General features: G+C 38.7%; 1 protein-coding gene across 2 annotated transcripts in view; it reads left to right on the plus strand.

The window, feature by feature from the left end:
- LOC136871180 (X-linked retinitis pigmentosa GTPase regulator) overlaps positions 1-21,335 on the plus strand; it is a 151,595-nt gene that overhangs the window by 89,761 nt on the left and 40,499 nt on the right. For both annotated transcript variants that reach the window (XM_067144963.2, XM_067144964.2), the window contains exons 12-13: positions 7,837-7,987; positions 8,898-8,999. In XM_067144963.2, coding sequence (XP_067001064.1) covers positions 7,837-7,987; positions 8,898-8,999 — 253 coding nt within the window. The remainder of the gene's footprint in view (positions 1-7,836; positions 7,988-8,897; positions 9,000-21,335) is intronic.

Below are 21,335 nucleotides of genomic sequence, written 5' to 3' on the forward strand. Positions count from 1 at the left end.
TACCTCGATAGTTGTTGCAATCCTTCCTGTTCCCTTGCTTATAGATAGGTGCAATTATTGCTTTTGTCCAATCTGAAGGTACCTTACCAACACTCCACGCTAATTTTACTACTCTATGAAGCCATTTCATCCCTGCCTTCCCACTATACTTCACCATTTCAGGTCTAATTTCATCTATTCCTGCTGCCTTATGACAATGGAGTTTATTTACCATCCTTTCCACTTCCTCAAGCATATTTTCACCAACATCATTTTCCTCCTTCCCATGAGGCTTGGCTGTTTGCAACACCACCAGGATGATTTCCTTTTACATTGAGAAGATGTTCAAAATATTCCCTCCACCTCTCGAGTGATTCCCTGGGATCTATTATATGTTCACCAGAATTACTCAAAACACTGTTCATTTCCTTTTTCCCTCCCTTCCTAAGATTCTTTATTACTGTCCAGAAAGGTTTCCCTGCTGCTTGACCTAGCCTTTCCAGGTTATTACCAAAATCTTCCCATGGCTTCCTTTTGGATTCAACAACTATTTGTTTCACTCTGTTTCTTTCATCTGTGTACAAATCCCTGTCTGTTTCGGCCCTTGTTGGGAGCCACTTCTGATAAGCCTTCTTTTTACGTTTACAGGCTGCTCTCACTTCATCATTCCACCAAGATGTTCGCCTTTTCCCATCTTTACACATAGTTGTTCCTAGGCATTCCCTTGCTGTTTCTACTACAGCATCCCAGCATGGCACCCATTCACTTTCTATATCCTGAACCTGCTTACTGTCTACTGTTCGAAACTTCTCACTAATCATATCCATGTACTTCTGTCTAATTTCCTCATCCTGGAGATTTTCTACCCTTATTCGTTGGCAGACAGATTTCACTTTCTCTACCCTAGGCTTAGAGTTACTTAGTTCACTGCAGATGAGATAGTGGTCTGTATCATCGAAAAATCAGCGAAAAACTCGTACATTCCTAACAGATTTCCTGAATTCAAAGTCTGTTAAGATATAGTCTGTTATGGATCTGGTACCCCTAGCCTCCCATGTGTAGCGGTGAATAGCCTTATGCTTGAAGAATGTATTCGTAACAGCTAAACCCATACTACCACAGAAGTCCAGCAAACGCTTGCCATTCCCATTAGCTTCCATATCTTTCCCACATTTACCAATCACCCTTTCGTATCCTACAGTTCTATTCCCAGCTATTGCATTGAAATCGCCCATTAGCACTATTCTATCCTTTCATCGGCGTAATCTTTACTTTAGGACTAATAAACTTTGGTTAAGAAATGAACTAAAATTTTTGTATCGGAAGACATCTTTCCTCAATTACCGTTTATATGAGTCTCACCTCAGAGCTACTGTTTTACTTACTGAAGCCCAGTGGAACTTATTTCAAGAACAAGTCTTTGCTAAGTTATCAGATATACTAGCCACAAAACAGTCCACACTGGACAAAAAACTTGAAGTACTTTTAGACAAAGCTAATTCAGTCAAACAGACTGGAAATCAAGAACCTGAAAATGGTCTTTTGGCTCAGTTCCATCCTCCTTTGATCAATCTCTCCAACATAACCTTGGATGAGGATGAAAGGGCTATTCTCAAAAAAGGTCCTAAGCACAACTGGCCATGTCCAAATCCCGACAATACAGTTACAAAACTTGTCATTGTGTCAGAGATGGCTATTAGTAAAATGCCACATGACCTCCAAGGGGAAGTCAGATTTGATGTTAAAAAGCAACTTGAAAAAAAACTTTTCTTTGTGATAAACGTGCATTAGCCCCTAATAATAATAACAAATAATAATAATAATAATAATAATAATAATAATAATAATAATAATAATAATAATAATAATAATAATGTTGATGATGATGATGATGATGATGATGATGTTAATAATAATCCCCGTGTGGGGACTTACCGGTTACCTCCATTGGGCGTGTCCCATTGGAATTGGGGAAGCTCGCTGGCTCTGCCATCAGCAGAGTCAGAGGGTAGTAGGGAAATAAAATACCACAGTGAAAAAAAAACTGGTCCCTTGCCAGGGTTACGGCGAAGACTGGTAAATGACCAGAAGCCAGAAAACATCTTGAGGAAACCTCTAGGGCTAACAACCCTAGTTGTAAAAGGATGGGTACCCGTCCAAAGCAAAGTCAAGTCAAAAAGCATGATGGCACAGCATTTCAAGAAACATACCCCAGGGGGTAAATCTTCGGATAAATCCCTCGTAGTGAATGCCATGGTGCACGAGTCTCATTCGGATTCTGGGGGAGACTCGACATCATTCAAGAGACGAGTCGGAGCATCTCGGTGTACCCCGAAGAGTCAAAAACTCAGGCCAAAATCTAAAACTTTTCTAGCAACTTTCAACATAAATTCACTTACACAAACTGGCAAGCTGACAACCCTCACCAAAGCTCTTCACGAAAATCAGATATCCATAATGGCCCTACAGGAAACAAGGTACCCAGATGAAGAGATTTTTTAATCCGAAGGCTACCGATTTTTCAAGAGCAAAGCGCAAAGAGGAATCCTCAATGGAGCTGTGATGCTTGGAACCGCGTTTGCTGTTAGAACCAAGATCCTTAAATCAGTTGCAAATTTCGAACCTGTGAATGACAGATTGTCTATACTCACAATTAAATGCGCGAACAAAACCTACGCCCTAGTTAACGCACATGTTCCTACAAACGATAAGAACAAATCTGATCCAGACGAAGTTGATAATTTCTGGGACCTACTGGATGAAAAATTAAACAAAATCCCCAAACACCACGTCAAGCTTCTTTTGGGTGACTTCAATGCCCAACTAGGTCGTGAACAGAAGTACAAGGAAGTTATAGGAAATTACCCTGCTCACAAAAGAACCAATCCCAACGGCAAAAGACTGGTGTCCATTTGCGAAAATCACAACCTGCAGGTCATGTCGACCCACTTTCGCTATCTACCCAGAAAGCAAATGACTTGGCGTTCTCCCGTCCAAGCTCTTGGAGAGTTCCAAATTGATCATGTTGCAATCTCCAGGAGAAACAGCCCTGAGATTATGAATGTCAAGGTAAAGAAAGGCATCAATGTGGCCTCAGGTCATTATATGTCTCTTAACAAGTTCAAACCAATGTGACTTTAACAACGCCAAAAGTCTCGTTGTTGAGGCCGCCAAAGACGTTGCAGAAATCAAGAGAAGCAAAAAGCATGCCTGGTGGAATGTTACCTGCAAATCAGTCCTCCAAGAAAGACTCAATGCGTGGAAACAGTACTACTCTACGAAATCAGAAAATGATTGAGAAACCTACAAAACCCAACATGCCCAAGCAGCTAGGGTGTTCAGAACTGAGAAACGTAAATATGAAAAATCTCTCATTGAAAAGATAGAACAAAACCTTAGGAAGAATGAAAGCAGAGAGTACTACAGAGCCTTCAAACGCAAACTCACTGGCTATAAACCACCATCTCTATGCTTTGAGCGAAAGGATGGCACACTGGCGACGTCAAATGAAGAAAATTGCAGCATTCTTGCAGATTACTTCAAGAATTTACTTAATTGCTCTAAACCGCAAAGCGCCATTGAGACCAAGGAACCCTTACTCAGGTACCCAGATTCCAGACCACCCGACAGAGATGAAATCAAGCGCCACATTGCCCGTCTCAAAAATAACAAAGTACCAGGGGAAGACTCAGTAGTAGCAGAACTATGGAAATATGCCCCAGAGGAATCACTTGATATCTTGCAAAAGCAAATAGAAGAAATTTGGAACAAGGAGATCCTACCCGAAGATTGAAAAATAGCTTTGATCCATCCATTACACAAAAAAGGCAGCATGAAGAACATCAACAACTACAGAGGAATATCTTTGCCACCCATGACTTACAAAATTCTATCACTTGCCATCCTGGAGCGTTTGGAAGCACAAGTCAAACATCAAATAGGTGAATACCAAGGAGGGTTCAGAAAAGGTCGCTCAACAGCTGAACAGATCCAATATCTCAAAACGATCATCAAATATTGTACACTAAGGTCCAAGCAGTATGTGTCTGTCTTTGTGGACTTTAAGAAACCATACGACTCCATTGACCGGGAAGTCCTGCTAAACATCTTAAATGAATTTGGAGTTGATTTGAAACTGCTAGCATTAATTAGAGCCACCCTGACCGATACAAAATCCAAGGTGAAGTTCCACGGATGTCTCTCGCATTCCTTTGACATCAAAACAGGAGTCCGAGAAGATCATCAGAACCTGGCGGGTGAGATTACAGGAAACGAACTACAGTCCATTGAGAATAGGAACCAATTCCAAGGGGATCGCAACAGACTGCTTAGCATTTGCCGATGATATTGCTGTTCTCTCAAACGACATAGAAACCGCTAGAGCTGAAGTTGAAATTTTAAAGGAAATTGCCGAACAAACTGGTTTCCAGATAGCGTTTGAGAAAACAGAAGTAATGACTAACATCAAAGAGGCTCCACCAAAACTCCATACAAAATACGGGGACATCACCCGAGTAGACAAATTCAAATACCTGGGTGAGATCATCATGAAAAATGGACTGGACAAAGAAGCACTTCAGGAGCGAGTACGCAAACTGGAAATAGCCTACCAAACATCCCGCACAATCTACAACAAAAAATGCCTTTCCCAAAACACCAAGATACGTCACTGTGAAACAGTTCTGAAGCCAGTAGTTCTATATGCAGCCGAAACCCTGTCTCTAAATGCCAACAAAGGACTCCTTGAAGAACTGGAGAAAAGAGAACGCAAAATTGTGAGAGGAATCTTGGGATCAAAGTACAGAAATGGAATCCATCAAAAGAGATCCAACAAGGAAGTCTACAGCGAAATAGAGAAAATTACCGACACAGTCAGAAAGACGGGCACGATTTTACGGTCAACTGAAAAGAATGGACGGAAGAAAGAACTAAAGAAATCTTTCACTTTTTTGATTCAAACCCTAAAACCACAATTACCTGGTTTAGAAATACCAAAGAAGACCTGCAAATGCTACGTATCTCAGCTGAAGACGCCCTTAACAGAGATCTCTTCCGCAAGAAAATATTGACGAACAGGCTAAACCGAGACGAGCAACCGAAGAGAAGACACGGTGCCCCTTGGACAGAGGAGCGTAAGCAGGCCCACTCACAAAGAATGAGGGAAATTTGGGCTCTAAAGAAGGCCAAGTTCAGTGTCAAATGCAACAAGACTTAACGTGGTCCTTGATGGCCCCAGCGAATTATATAATAATAATAATAATAATAATAATAATAATAATAATAATAATAATAATAATAATACGGATCCTTATAAAGTAAATAAGAAAATTCAGGACCTAAAGAGGAAGGTATCTGCTAATAACCTTATCATCACAAAGGCTGATAAGGGCAATACTACTATAGTTATGGATAAAACGGAGTATACACAGAAAACCAAAGCCTTTTTTAATAATGATTCTTTTTCAATTATAAAGAAGGACCCTGCACAAATCATTCAAAGACAGCTGAAACAAATCCTGAAGGATTCTTCCTTCCTTTTTATGGAACAAGAAAAACAAAAGTTAATAACCATGAACCCGAGTTTGCCGACAGCAAGATCACTTCCCATGATTCACAAGGCCGGTGTCCCCATTCGACCTATTATAAATTACAGGCCCAGTCCTCTTTACAAGCTAGCGCAGTTTATTCAAACGTTTCTTGCTAAAAATGACAAGTTTTCTTCGAACAACTCGATTAAGAACACCACAGAATTAATTAATAAATTGGATAGTTTTGTTCTTCATCCTTATCACACTATGCATTCTTTCGATATAGTTTACATGTTTCCCGGTATAAGTACCAAGGAGCTTCTTCCTATCATCAAGAAGAATCTTCTTGTCAATAGTCAACTAAGTAAACTGGAAGTTTTAATTTTTATGAGTCTTCTTAACTTGCTAATTAATAATAATTACTTTACTTTTGATAATACCATTTATAAGCAGAATGGTCTGGCAATGGGGTCACCAGCCTCCGGGATTTTGGCAGAGATTTACTTAGACCACTTAGAAAATAATGCTATAAGCAAAAATTTAACCTTCAGTAATATTTATTTCTGGGCCAGATTTGTGGACGATACCTTCGTAATTCTAGATGAGCGGTCCACAGATGCAAAAGCTACTCTTGACAGTCTTAACAGTTTAGATCAGAATATAAAGTTTACCTTAGAATCCGAGAATAATAATTGTTTAAATTTTGTGGACCTAACGGTTACTCGTTCACTTTCTTCCTTTTCATATAATATGTAAAGAAAGCCTACTCAGACTGCTATCATCATCAGGAACAATTCTTTCCATCCTCAGGCCCATAAAAATGCCACATATAATAGTCTGGTTGACAGAGCCTTTAGAGTTCCTATGTCGAAAAAGAATCTGAATAAAGAATTAAATTTAATCCGAGCGATAGCTAGAAACAATGGTTTTAAGAATGCTTTCATTGATAGAATTGTTAACAAGTTTAAGTACCATCCTAATACCACCCTTTTGAGAGAAAAACCCAAAGTTAATAATTTTTCGACTTTTACCTTTACAAATAAAATACACAGCATCGCCAACATCTTCAAAAAACATAACACTAAGATTTCTTACAGAACTAATAATAGAAGTATTGACATCCTGCATAACTCCACTTCATTAAATAGAAATAATGTTTTTCACAGTTCTGGAGTATACAGATTATGCTGCCATGACTGCAGCAGTTCTTATCTTGGACAAACAGGGCATAACTTTAAAATTAGATACGCGGAACACGTTAATGCCGTTAGGTACAATAGGTTTGCAGCAATGGGGCAGCATATAAAAGATTTTCAACATAATTTTACTAGCATTGATCAGGATCTCACAGTTTTACAGGTTATTAATAAAGGTACTTTGCTTGACATCACTGAGAGCAGTTTTATTCACCTGGATCAATACTTTAATGCTGGTTTGAATCTTAATGATATTTCTGAGAAACCAAGAGTATTGTTCAATTTTTTGATAGCGTTTTTCAGAATTAGAAAAGCTTCCAATAGCAAATTAGTTTTTCATAGCATACAAAAAACGTTCTCACGCTACGCCCTCTCGCCGCACTGCCCTGCATAATTCCCCTCCCTCTTCCCTCCTTCCTTCATTGCCATTGGCTCCGGGCCCCTCCTACTCCTTCTCAGTGCCTCCCTTGTTCTGCTTCCCCCCTCTCTTCCCCTCCAATGCGGGTGGATTGGTCACGGTGTCTTACGGCTCTCAGTGTCTTCCCTAACGTCTAATAACACATAATATATACGCTCCCAGAGGTGAGTCTCTTATTCACGTAAATTTTAACAACAAGATTCCATAGCAACTGGTATCCCGCCTCTCAGGACCACTTACTAGGCCACTCAGACGTTGCCCATGGTTCACGAACTAGGACGTGACTACAGTAACTCACAAATATGAACCATCAGATTCAAAGCATGAAAATATTTTTTTTGAGATTTCATGCGTTAGTAAACAATAATTGTAATAAAATAAACGATTCAAACAATTATTTTGTTTGTATCCATATTTTAAAGTCCAATAAAAAAATCTCTGATATATAATGTATAGATTGAAACACAGAAAAATATGTATGTCGAGTAATTTTCCCTGAAATATGCACTAACGAATTCTTAAATTTTTTTTTTTTTAGTGTCTCATATTTGTGGAAAGGAACATGCATTTTGTATAAAAATCCTTCCTCTATTATGAGCACATATTATTTTTGTATAAATTGTTGAAAACTTGTATCTGAAAATCTCTTCTGTTGTTTCTCTTAATGGATGTTGTGCCTTGTTCTTCATAATATGGTGACATGCTGTACTTCCAGGGAGACTCAGCTGTTACAAAGGAGATTGAAGATATTCCTGAAAAGCAACAGAGTAGTTTACACTTGGAGGATGTTATAGAAAAGGATGATTCTCTAGTGGATGAAGAAGGAGATAATGATGATGTTACGGTTGAACCTGAGGAAAAGAAAGGTACTGCAGATTCTTTAATAGCATTATAATATACTGTATATTGTTTCAGCATGAGCTGTCAGACTAACAGGTCCTGCGTTCTTGGCTTTTTACCATCTGTATTCATCTTTATCCTTTTGTTTCTCTTCCTTTCACTGTTATTACCTGGCTTTCTTCTCATCCTAACTCTTCCTACGTTAAAAAGGAAGATCTGTCATAATAGCTTTTCAATCAGTGTTGAAGCCCACCCTCCTGATGAAGCTGGGAAGCGGAAACGATCTTGTTGGGGACCAAGAAGAAATGAATGTAGAAGGACTGAGATTCATGAGGGGAGAGCTTATTTGTTTGAAGACAGCAGTGTATTGAAGATGTAGAAATGATCCTTGCTGCTTGCTCGACAATTTCAATGATTCATTTTACTATAGGCCTACTAGATGGCAGAGTAAACCGAATCTCTCTTGGGTATTTATGGCTGAGTTTTAATGAATTTTGTCAGGTAAATGCCAAATGTGTTACCAGAGATCTTTTACATGCCAACATCGTACGACATTGAGTGTCAGGACTTTTTTCTGCCCTTCAAAAATCCAACTACCTCTGCCAGCTTTGAACCTGCTATCTTGGGATCTGAAGGCCGACACTCTACCAATGACTCACAGAGGGAGCTTCTATCAATACTGACCTGTCTAATTATCCCATTGCATGTTCATATCCACGCTTCTGCAATTCCAAGAATTGATCTCACTTTCATATTCACGATACCATTATAAACTTGTAGTGGAAAGGCTGTTGGGGTGGCCATGATATCCATAGGCCTATCTGTAGTCTATTTAGAAAGTTTTTTGTAGTATCTGTGGTGGAATTATGAGTTTCCAAGTTCCTGTATGAAATAAAATCATTCATATCTAATTATGGTATTTTTCTCCTGTAACAGAAAGCCGGGTAGCTCGATTCTTCAGTACATTCCGACGAAAGAAACCAAATTCTGCACAGTCTGCTGGAAGTATAAATAGCAAAACTGAAGAACAACAACAAAGTAAGTTGACAAGTAAGTTACTATCAATGAATTTATAGACCATTCACTGGAAGAAATTGGTTGGGGAATAGAATGTAGATAGATAATGGCATACTCAATCTTTGGTGGTACCAGTGGTTATTTTTTGAAGGGAAAATACATGTGGGTTCATTTTCATTTTTTGAGATTTTGAAATGATTGTTAAATATTGTAGTGGATTAATATTTCAATTAGATGCTTGCACCTCTTCACAATTTTAGAAACTAAGACTCTGAGAAACCACTTTCCATACATCACATTACGTTAATCAGATAGAAATAAAGTCTTACTTTATGACTTTGTGGGTTAAAGAAAATTATTTTAAGTTTAGAGGATAACCATAATCTACTCACAATATATTGCTAAGCAGTAAAATGTTTTCTGTCAAGATGATAGATACTCCATCAGAAATGATTTGTTGGTCATTTTGTGATCAGCATGTTGAGTTGCCATAAGTTGACTTCATCTGAGTGGCAAAAGCATGAATATATACAATGTTTCTAGCATTTCTGAAAGTAATAAGATCTTAAGGTAATTAATTTTTTTCTGTAGGAATCAGTGCTAATCAGTACCTAATTTCAGATAGATATACATTACAATCTGAAGTTGACTTAAAACGCCAACAGAGAACCTTTCCAAACTACTCGCTTGATGACAAAATGCCACACAATAGTATCAGTTGGAAAAGAAAATCCAGAAGAGACTTATAAATGATCAACGAAAAGCATTAAACACTCGTAATTATCCCCAATATACCAGGTTGATATTAAATAATATCACAAAAGACACTAACAAGAGATGCTCCAAAGCCAGGAGGTAACAATTACATTCCACAAGGCAAGCCAAGCACAAACAAATGACAAAGCTTATGTAACAGTGGGTAAATGCTCTGCCATCATTGTCATCATTTTACAGTTCCAGTTTTCTGGGGACTGTTGGCGAGCCTCTTCCATTCTGTCTTAGTGAGATACCTTCTGTTGCAAGAGACAATTCTCATGGTTGGTCCGTATTGAAGCTGACTGTAAGCAAATGATCACAAAATAATTTATTCTAATGTACCACCTATTCAATACAAGACATGTGCTACGTGGGTGAAATTTACATAATATTATGTGCACTTCTTAGGAACATGTTTCACCCCTTTTTGACCTTAAGGTTACCTACAGGCTGATGATGCCCTTAACAAGGGGCGAAACATGTTCCTAAGAAGTGTACATAGTATTATGTAAATTTCACCCACGTAGCACGTGTTTTGTATTGAATAGGTGGTACATTAGAATAAATTATTTTGTGATAATTTGCCTATACTTTCTGTTGTTAATGAACCCCCTAACCGGGTGAGTTGGCCGTGCGGTCAGGAGCGCACAGCTGTGAGCTTGCATCCGGGAGATAGTGGGTTCGAACCCCACTGTCGGCAGCCCTGAAGATGGTTTTCCGTGGTGTCCCATTTTCACACTAGGCAAATGCTGGGGTGTTACCATAATTAAGGCCACGGCCGCTTCCTTCCCACTCCTAGGCCTTTTCTTTCCGATCGTCGCCATAAAACCTATCCATATCTGTGCGACGTAAAGGAACTAGCAAAAAAATAAAATAAAAAATGACGTCCTCCAGTGTCCTTCCCTGATCTACAGTGTCCGTCTTTGCGATGTCCATCCAATGGGTTCTTGGTCTTCCCACCGTCCATTTTCTTGCCACATGTCTCTCCAAGTTAACATAAGCTGTCATTGTTGGCTCCATCCTCATTACATGCCCAAACCACCTCAGTCTGGATATGCTGACATGATCTAACAGTGATATCTCAATTCCAGCTTCCTTTCTAACCACATAATTCCTTAACTTGTCCAGTTTTGTGTTCTGAATTGTGGACCTATGGAACTTCATCTCAGATGCCTGCAACTTTGATGAGTCCTTCTTAGTGAGGGTACAGGTTTCGATACCATTGGTTAAGATTGGTATGAAGTACTGATTGAACATCACCAGCATAGATTTTGCTGGTATGTTGGGATCTCAGAGGAGTGTTCGTACTTGCTGGTAATAGTGAGAGCTCTTCTGTACTCTGTTTGCCACCTCCTTTGTGACTAGTGTATCTCGAGATATTACACTGCCGAGGTATGTAAAATTTTCCACACTTTTTAGTGGATGGTTTCCTCGCATGATCTTCGCTGGTCATTCCTCTCTGTTTAGTGCCATCGCTATTATTTTGAGTTTGCATATCTTGAGATTGAATTCCTGGAACTTAACCTTTCATTCATTGAGTTTCAACTGTACTTGTTCCTCATTTTCTCATCACATTATCAGTGAAAGCCATTGCATTTAGTTCTTCATTATGTTACCCATGATGGTGATTAGCAATAATGGGATAGTGCACTGTCTTGCTGGACTCCACTTTTGGTCTGGAATCAGGATGAATGTCCGTCACCCAATCGCACACAGCTGGTACAGTGCTGATACAGCATCTGAACTTTCCTCACCAGTCCCTCCGGCACATTCCTTCTTCTCAGGCATTCCCGTATCTTCTCTCTTGCCGATGCTCCATAATGAGTTATATTTCTTAAGATCTCATCACATACTTAAGTAATATTATTACTGTATTATTAAAATGAGAAAATGCACAGGATAAATAATTACAATGACAATGCCCAACCTAAGTTAGTTAGAATATGTAAGGATAATACAAAGGTAATTATTGCCTTTAAAAAAATGGACCTAAATCTGTCTGTTAGGTTATCAGCCCAGAGACTGGTTGGATCCTATAGGAAAACCACAAAAACCAATAGCAGCACCAAAATGAGGCGTACTAGACAAGATGAGGGGTAAGGTAGTTTGCCATAGCTTTCCTCAATGGGCCAGAAAGTGCTATTGCAGCACAACTAACCCTATGAGCAACATTTTTCATAACACACAGTCATGCTCTGAATGTTATTACTCAGCACCACCCATACCCCAGCAGCTTCCATATTGTCACAGCCATGGATGAGGCTGGGACTTCGGTGGAAGCTACATCTTGCTTTTGCTTGCGCCATGAGATGGATGCAAAAGTACTGTATTCATCAAGAAATAACAGAAGCCAAAGGGACCTAAATAACTTATTTAAAATACGGTGATTACCAGAACGAAACTTGAGTTGATTATATGGAATAGAGAATATAAAACTTCAAAATTTTACAAAATGTAAACAAAATGTTTACATCTCAGAAAGGAACTTTTCTTAAATCTTACAGTAATCTGCAAGTCCTTGAAAGAACATAGCATGTAAACTTCATATGTTATGAACTTCATTATGGTCCATATTGGCAGTTGTTACAAGAAACAAGTTAAAAAGGCTTTTAGTGTACCAATTTGATTATATTGGTTGAGGATGACCCAAAGGGTTGAAACTAGTACCATGAAAATAACTTTTAATGGCAGTATAACATGTTTTTATAAAATTCAGTTGTATGTGGCATTAATGTTAATGTATTGAATAGGTGGACCCTATTTTACCTTGTTGCTTGTAAACATAGCGGACATCTTGAATGACAAGGATGTGGTGTGGCTTTGTCAACAGCCCAGTACAATAGAAATCAAAGTACTGTATTAACAAGCATAAAACACACGCTTTAACTCTATAACGATGGCAAACAATGTAAAATTCAGGTATAACGTATTTACTCACATAACTTTCCTGATTTTTAAAAATAATTTTTTTAGCTTCTAAAATGGAAGGAGGGAAAATTATGTGAATATAATTTTGAATCTAAAATAAAAATTCAAAACTAGAACTTAAAAACAAATTGGGCTGGAGCATAGAAATAAAATGGGCTGGAGCGTCACTGAGTGCTGCTCACTAAACAGGTGTGCAAATCCGTTGAAAAGTACAAACCAGAAAGGGGATATAAAAAATTGGTAAACTATGAAATCCATATTAGGATCTGACCATCAACAGATTATTAATTTTGGAGAAACAGAATTTATCACTCTTTGCTTTCATTGGATGTTGCTTGCGGTGATTCATCCCAGATACAGTTGTATTCCATGCCGTCCATCTTGTTCACAATTGCTATTTTCTTGAAACTCTTCACAATGATCTTGTGAAATGAGCTCCCATGCTTGGAAAAATCCATTCACGGATCAATTTGATGAAGGCCTCTCGATATTTCTGACTGGTGTCAGCACATGAGATCCTGCAGCCGTCCATTCCACATAAATCTGCCGCACATGTTCCCACACATGATGTTCAGATCAAGTGGCTGCAGTATCGACGTTAAACTACCAGGGCCAGTTCTTACTTCATCTTCAACATTTCTTATCAAACGTTGTTAACAAGATGGCCATGGAAACTGTCCAAAACCAGGAAAGCCTTGCTATGATTTAACAGATGTCCTGGACATCTCCCCAATACAACAGACATCTAATCTTTCATTAGATCAGATGCCATCCATCCTTTCTCTTGTGCGTAACCATGTCGCCCAGGAGGTAACTTCTCTTTTGGAATAGTTTTCCTTTTAAATATCACAAACGGAGGGGAGTTTTCACCCGTCTGCTCTGACGGCTAATATAACTGTGCAGCAAAATTTCTTTACACCTGTAGTTCATGTTATGACACTAGATGCACCTTTCTTATTGATTGTGGTGTTCCTCGGTATATCAGAGAAAATCGATGTTTGATCTGTGTTCCCAATTTGCAAAAGCAGATGGTTGTGTTCGCACCATTCTCATATGATATACCAATGGAATTGGACTGCTTTTTAAGTATAGTCCTTTAGTAAACGCTGGCTTAGAGATATCCTCCTTCGAAGAAAAAGGTTGTCCCACTTCTTGAAATACACTATACAGCCACTTGCTTGCTATAAACTGTGAGATACCTACAGTATATTTCTTTTCTTTGTGATCTCTGGCACCCGCAACTTAATTTTGTGTGAAACTGAATAACCATCGTTATTTAACCCATTTAACATATTTTAATGGGTTCTTTTCTATTTCTGGATTCTGGTCTGATTTTGATCCCAGAAGTGATAAGCACAATGCAACCATTCTTTTTATTTATGCCAATAGCATACTTGAAATGGCTCTACAAAAACTCACAAGCTGCAGAACTATCACCATTATCTTTTGTAAATGCAGTTGCTGTTTATTATGTAAACTATGCATTGAAACACCTGGCTTTCTTTCTCATCGTTAATGACTATTCATTTTCATACATAAAAATAATTATCACAGAGACCAGAATATGTTATAGATCATGTGCACATCTCTCGTATAGTTACTGCAAATACCCAGTACTAGCAATATGAGCATAGCATAGCTTGCCCAGCGATCCCATTATTGCTGTGTTGAAGACTTGCCTTTGAAACAATAGAAACTTTCATGATCACACATTTTTCAAAAAAATAAATAGAACATAGGATGTTATGGGACACGATCCTTTTGACCTTGCAGATGGCTTTATACTTCAATATTGCATGATAATTTCTGAAGGATATAGGCACATATCATTGCACAGTACTGTATGCATATTTCTTGCATTATTCAATGGATGCGTTTTACGTCTAAAAGTGCCTGTCTTTCTGTAACCTTAATGTTTTCACGACCACATATTTTGCAAAGAAAAATAATAGAAAACACTATGATGATGGAAAAATTTTACATAATCACAGTGGGAAAATTATGCAAATTTTTATTTTCCCCCAAATTTCTAATTCGAAGTAAGGGAAGGGGAGTTATGTGGTTAACTACGGTATAAATTAAGCAAAGATTTCTGATTTTGAAAAATATATTTGGTATAAAAGTATCTAACATATTATACAGGGTGAACTTTAATAAAACCGACAAACTGCAGAGACTGATTCCTGACTGGAAATGGATGAAAAAATGTCCTATGAACATGTGTCTGGAAATAGATGGTGTGTGTGCAACGACAACAAATAGTCCCGGAACACAGTACATAACTGAATCGCATCAACGTCACAGCAGATGTTCAAAGTGCACGCGTTCAGACATCGTATCATGGATTGCCTCACTCTTTCACACGTTCCGGCCTCTCGACGAATAGCATCACACGCGTCATGAACACGCTGTTGAAGGGTCTGCACATCAGGAACTGGTTCAGCATACACAACGCTTTTCAGATGTCCCCAGAGATAAAAATCCAGGGGGTTTAAGTCTGGTGATCTAGGAGGCCATGCAACAGGGCCTCTACGTCCTACCCAGCACCTAGAGAAGATGTTGTTGAGGTGTTGGTGGACTGTAATGCGGAAGTGGGGTGGTGCTCCATCATGCAGAAACCACATAACCTGTCTTATTGCTAAAGGCACATTCTCAAGCAATCCAGGCAGAATATTCTGCAGGAAGTCCATGTACGTGACTCTGTTGAGGTGTTGTGGAATAATAACTGGTCCAAGTATGTGGTCGCCAAGAATCCCTGCCCAAACATTGGTGCTGAACCGATGCTGGTGAGACGCTTCAATCATTCCACGGGGATTTTCTGTAGCCCACTGATGAAGATTATGCAGATTGACAATGCCATTTCTGGTAAAGTTTGCTTCATCGGTAAAGAGGACTGACGACAGAAATCCCATAACTGTGATGGCCTGGTGCAAAAACCATCGACAAAATCCTTCCCGTAGAGGGAAATCCGCTGCTGATAATCCTTGCACTCATTGCAAGTGATAGGGATAATAGCGGTTGTGACACAGGATACACTTAATCGTAGTCTGGCTTACACCATGTTGGCGGGCCACTTGCCTGGAGCTTGTACTAGGGTTCGTCTCAATGTCCTGTAGAACCTATTCCTCCAGATCTGGTGTACGCACAGGCTGCCGCCTCCCTGCACGTTCGTTTGTCTGAAAGAACCCATGATCATACAAATGCCCAAAAAGGGCTTGAAACGTTGTGTGATGTGGTTGGTGTCTGTGAGGGTATTTGTTTTGGTATAGCCGTGCTGCCTCTCGACCATTTCCATTGGCTTGGCCGTACACAAACACCATCTCGGCTTGTTCCCGACATGAATACTGGACCATTCTGCTTCCGACAGTATGCTGCTTCAATCACACTATCTGCAGCAGAAGAAACACACTGCAAGTAGTCAGAGAAAATTTCATTCCATCAGTGCCACTACCGTCGCAACGATGCATTTCTCGACACATGTTCATAGGACATTTTTTCCTCCATTTCCAGTCGGAAATAAGTCTCTGCAGTTTGTCGGTTTTATTAAAGTTCACCCTGTATATGCTGTACACAAAATTAAACAATGATAGTTAAGATTTGTTCATCATACAATCAGTAGTTGTTGTCAACTATCAGACACATGCACACATAAATTTTTGTGTTCTTGATCATCAGAAATGCTAATTTTAATTTATTGTTCATACAGTGTTTTCAAATGATTGGAAAGCAGCCTAACTGTTGGAACAGTTTCTGATTTTAGATGAAAACTCTTTCAGTCAGAGAGTCCGAATATGCACGCTCATTTTCAGTGCCACGTATGTGCATTTCATAACTGCACTGAAAAGTAGTTGAAAAATCATTCCTTGTGCTAAAGTAACCTGTGAAGTGAGTAAAATTTAACAAATATCAAAATATCAACCTACTGCTATATTTCTATCTAAATATTTCAGATTATTAAACTAATACCATTAAACATTCAAGTTGCTATCCTATTATGTTCTTCCATTTTTACACTTGAAAGGACTGATATAATTGTAATGCATTTTTGCTCTTTATCCAAACCAACAGAGTACTGTACATAACACCAAGTATTAAACAGTGCAGTGCAATGCCACATGGCAGCAGCACTGTTGCTTCCAGTGTAAATAGACATTAGGTCAAACTATCACGTAGTCAGTGTGCTAAAGCTACGAGGTTTGAGGCATAAGTCATAGCATACAATGGTCATATGTCCTGGAAAGCATGACACTCACACTCATAGTACAGGGACACAACACGAGATGGTAGTGTATTGGACAGGTCCCACGCACAGGGCGATGGGACAGCAGTAGTAAATCAGGCTCTGTGCAGAATGGATGTGACGAGGGGAAGAACAGCATGGGAAGTACTGGAACACCTGCCATGCTTACCGGACTTGTCTGCGTGCGATTTTGGTCTCATCCCCAAAGTGAAAGAACCATTGTGTGGGAGACAGTTTGGGACACAAAAGGACATTAACAATGCTCAATCAATCAATACTGATCTGCATTTAGGGCAGTCGCCCAGGTGGCAGATTCCCTATCTGTTGTTTTCCTAGCCTTTTCTTAAATGATTTCAATGACATTGGAAATTTATTTAACATCTCCCTTGGTAAGTTATTCCAATCCCTAACTCCCCTTCCTATAAATGAATATTTGCCCCAATTTGTCCTCTTGTATTCCAACTTTATCTTCATATTGTGATCTTTCCTACTTTTAAAGACGCCACTCAAAATTATTTGTCTACTAATGTCATTCCATGCCATTTCCCCGCTGACAGCTCAGAACATACCACTCAGTCGAGCATCTCGTCTTCTTTCTCCCAGTTCTTCACAACCCAAACTTTGCAACATTTTTGTAACGCTACTCTTTTGTCGGAAATCACCCAGAAGAAATCTAACTGCTTTTCTTAGGATTTTTTCCAGTTCTTGAATCAAGTAATCCTGGTGAGGGTCCCATACACTGGAACCATACTCTAGTTGGGGTCTTACCAGAGACTTATAAGCCCTCTCCTTTACATCCTTGCTACAACCCCTAAACACCCGCATAACCAATTTTCCACATAGTTGTAGTTTTGATTAGGTGCTAATCTTATAGTTGTAGTAGGTACTTCTTACTATCAGTTGTCATCAATTAACTTTCAAGTTGGCAGCATTTAGCAACCAGGAAACAAATGTCTCAATTTCAGCCTCCTTTCACCACTGTCCCAGGCAGGTCATTACCCCGTCGTGCCAGCCCCCTCACAGAATACCGCTAACCGTCTCAAAGACACTCTTGCGCCGTACCCTACTTCCCTACAAATAGCACATGCCAATACACAGAGCATTGTCCCACATTTCTCAGACAACCTGTAATCTACATGCTATAATGATTTCAGAGTCATGGCTGCGTCAGTCTATCCCTTCAGCACTGGTTAAAATGAGTGGATACAGTTTAATTAGGAACAACAGAGAGGGAAAGCCTGGAGACGGAGTCGGAATATTTGTACGTGATGATTTGAAATACAAGGTAATATCTATATCACCAAGTGAATACTCTCACAGACCGGAGTTCTTGTTCGTAGAAATTGAAGTTTGTGGTACAAAGTGTTTACTCAGTGTTGTGTACCGCCCACCGAAGACTGGAAACATCACAGATCTAGAAGAAGCGCTACAGGATTTAATATCCACGTATGAACATATGATTTTAATGGGAGACTTCAACACTGACCTGACAAATGAAACCACTGAGACTAGGCAACTAACATGCATGTTTGAATCCATTAATATGACAATTCTGCCCTTACAACCCACACACCATATTGCAACCTCACACACACTCCTCAACCTAATCATTGCAAACAATAATGACCGTATATTGACACATGGACAGATGCCTGTGCCAGGCATTTCCCGCCATGATATGATTTACGCTGCATACATTTTAAAATGTCCAAAATACAGGTCTAAGGTAATCAAATACAGGGATTTCAAAAATTTGAACGAAGAAGCTCTTATTTAGGATGCTCTGAGCACACCACGGCACACAATTCAGTATATAAAGGACATCGATGACAAAGTATGTCATTTTAACGAACTTCTCTTAACTTTATACGACAGACATGCCCCATTACGTACTGCTCAAGTAATTACATAAAATCAGCTTCATGGTCCGTATCGCACTTCAATAGATTCACAATTAAGTATTTATTTTCCACCTAGTCGATACAATGATTGCTTAAGGCACTTTTGACCATTAAAAATTGCCTTAAGCAATCATTGTATCGACTAGGTGGAAAATAAATACTTAATTGTGAATCTGCTCAAGTAAAGCGACCCTCTGACCCTTGGCTCAATCAAGAAATTCGTGATCAAATGAAAGACAGGGACTCAGCCTATAGTTACTAGGTATGTGAAACATCCAGCACAGGAAAATTTTGAGAATTATAAAAGACTCCAAAATAAAACCACGCAGATGATAAGAAACGCTAAAATATGCTACTCGTACGAAATTTTAAATACACATGACTCTGCTGTTGCATGGAAGACTCTCCGCGATATGGGTCTAAGTAAAACGAAGACAAAGGACAGTAACTGTAATGTAACTTTGGATGATCTGAATATTGTAGCTCAAGAAACGTCCTGGCAAACGGAAATACTAAGAGAGCCACTATTGACAGAATATCTTCAAAGGGAAAGCATGGTGGTGAAACATTCTACTTCTCTCACGTGACTCCAGGTGATGTGAAGAGTGCCCTCAATGACATAAAATCAAAGTCTACTGGACACGATGGAATAAACCTGTCCCTTTTAAGAAGAATTCTAGACATCATTCTTCCTACAATAACGCATATTATTAACACCTCTCTTATGACGGTAATCTTTCCTGAGTACTGGAAAAATGCCATCATCAGACCCTTGCCGAAAAACAGTACCCCTACAACCCTTGACGACTACTGCCCTATTAGTATCCTCCCTGTACTAGGAAAAGTACTGGAGAAACTAGTACACAAACAAATGACAGACTATCTCTTACATCATAACTTACTCGACAGATATCAATCAGGGTTTAGATTGAACTACAGTACCAACACAGCATTAGTAAAAGTAACTAACGACATTCAGCTAGCAATGGATAACGGAAAAATGACAATTCTTATTCTTCTCGACCTTACAAAGGCATTTGATTGAGTAGATACAGACATTTTACTAGCCAAATTAGAAATTATGAAATTTTCTAATAATGTATTATGCTGGGTACGTTCCTATCTCAGTGGACGTAAACAGTGTGTGTCATTGGGAGACAATATGTCAAGGTGGCAAAATACTGAAATGGGGGTAGCGCAGGGTGGGGTGTTATCACCACTTCTGTTCTCCCTGTACATGAATGACCTATCAGAACAACTGATGAACTGTAAATATCACTTATACGCAGACGACATCCAATTGTATATTCATACCCAGCCGAATGACATACAAGAAGCAACCATGCAATTAAACGAAGACTTATTTAACATTAACGAATGGACTAGTAGCCACTGCCTGAAGGTAAACCCATTAAAATCGCAAGCCATCGTAATAGGATCTAAAAAAGTGCATGCCAAGTTAGAAAGCATCAACATACCAGTTGTCAAGATCAATGAAACACCTATAGCATTGAAAGATTCCGTTAAGAACCTTGGAATAATTTTTAATATTTAAGTTGGTCAGAGCACGTAACAAAAATTTGTCAACGTGTATTCAATTCATCACACTCACTATACAAACTGAGGGATTTTCTACCTGTCAAAACCAGGAAACTGCTCGTTCAAGGACTAATACTACCAATATTTGATTATGGTGATGTAGTCTATAATAACATAAGTTGTTCACTTGGTTCTAAACTTCAACGGGTGCATAATGCCTGCATTAGATTCATTCTAAAATTCCGCTCCATTCCCACATCAGCCCATTCCTCCATCAGCTTGTCCTGGTTAAGATTATGTGATAGACGTAAGTACCATGCTGTTTCTCTTCTTCACAAAATACTGTGAACAGGTAAACCACATTATCTGAGAATAGATTTCAACTACCTCTCTCCTTCAGGTAGAACACCCTCAAGGTCATCAGTACAGTCCCTGCTGTCCATCCCCACTCATCACAGTAGTACGTATAACAAGTCGTTTGTACCGGGGACCATACGTTCCTGGAATTGTCTCCCGGCTGAAATTAGAGACATAAGCAACCTAAAGCTATTCGGAAGAATATGCTGGAAATTTTACCTACACTCAGATGAATTTACTCTTACAAGTACCCTTAAATGTTAGATTATTGTTAAATGAATAAAATGTCAATGTAAGGTTAGAAACATTATAGTTTATATTTTTCCAGATATAGTTTTAATAATAGTAAATATTATAAATTAATTTTAAAATGTTAAAATGATTTTTATGATGCTTTACATTTCATTCAAATTACATTTCACATTAACTTTAAATTATAATAAACTTATTTTTAATTTTAAGTAGTATAACGTTCAGTATATTATGTTTATGCAGGTACATAATTATATGGTTTGGCATAATAGCAGGCTTCATAGCCTGAGCCCCACCATGTACAGAAAGACATAAATAAATTAATTAATTAATTAATTAATTAATTAATTAATTTTGCAGTTGCTCACAATCTTGTAACTTATT

Source organism: Anabrus simplex, chromosome 1 (genome assembly GCF_040414725.1).
Source record: "Anabrus simplex isolate iqAnaSimp1 chromosome 1, ASM4041472v1, whole genome shotgun sequence".
Lineage (NCBI taxonomy): Eukaryota > Metazoa > Arthropoda > Insecta > Orthoptera > Tettigoniidae > Anabrus > Anabrus simplex.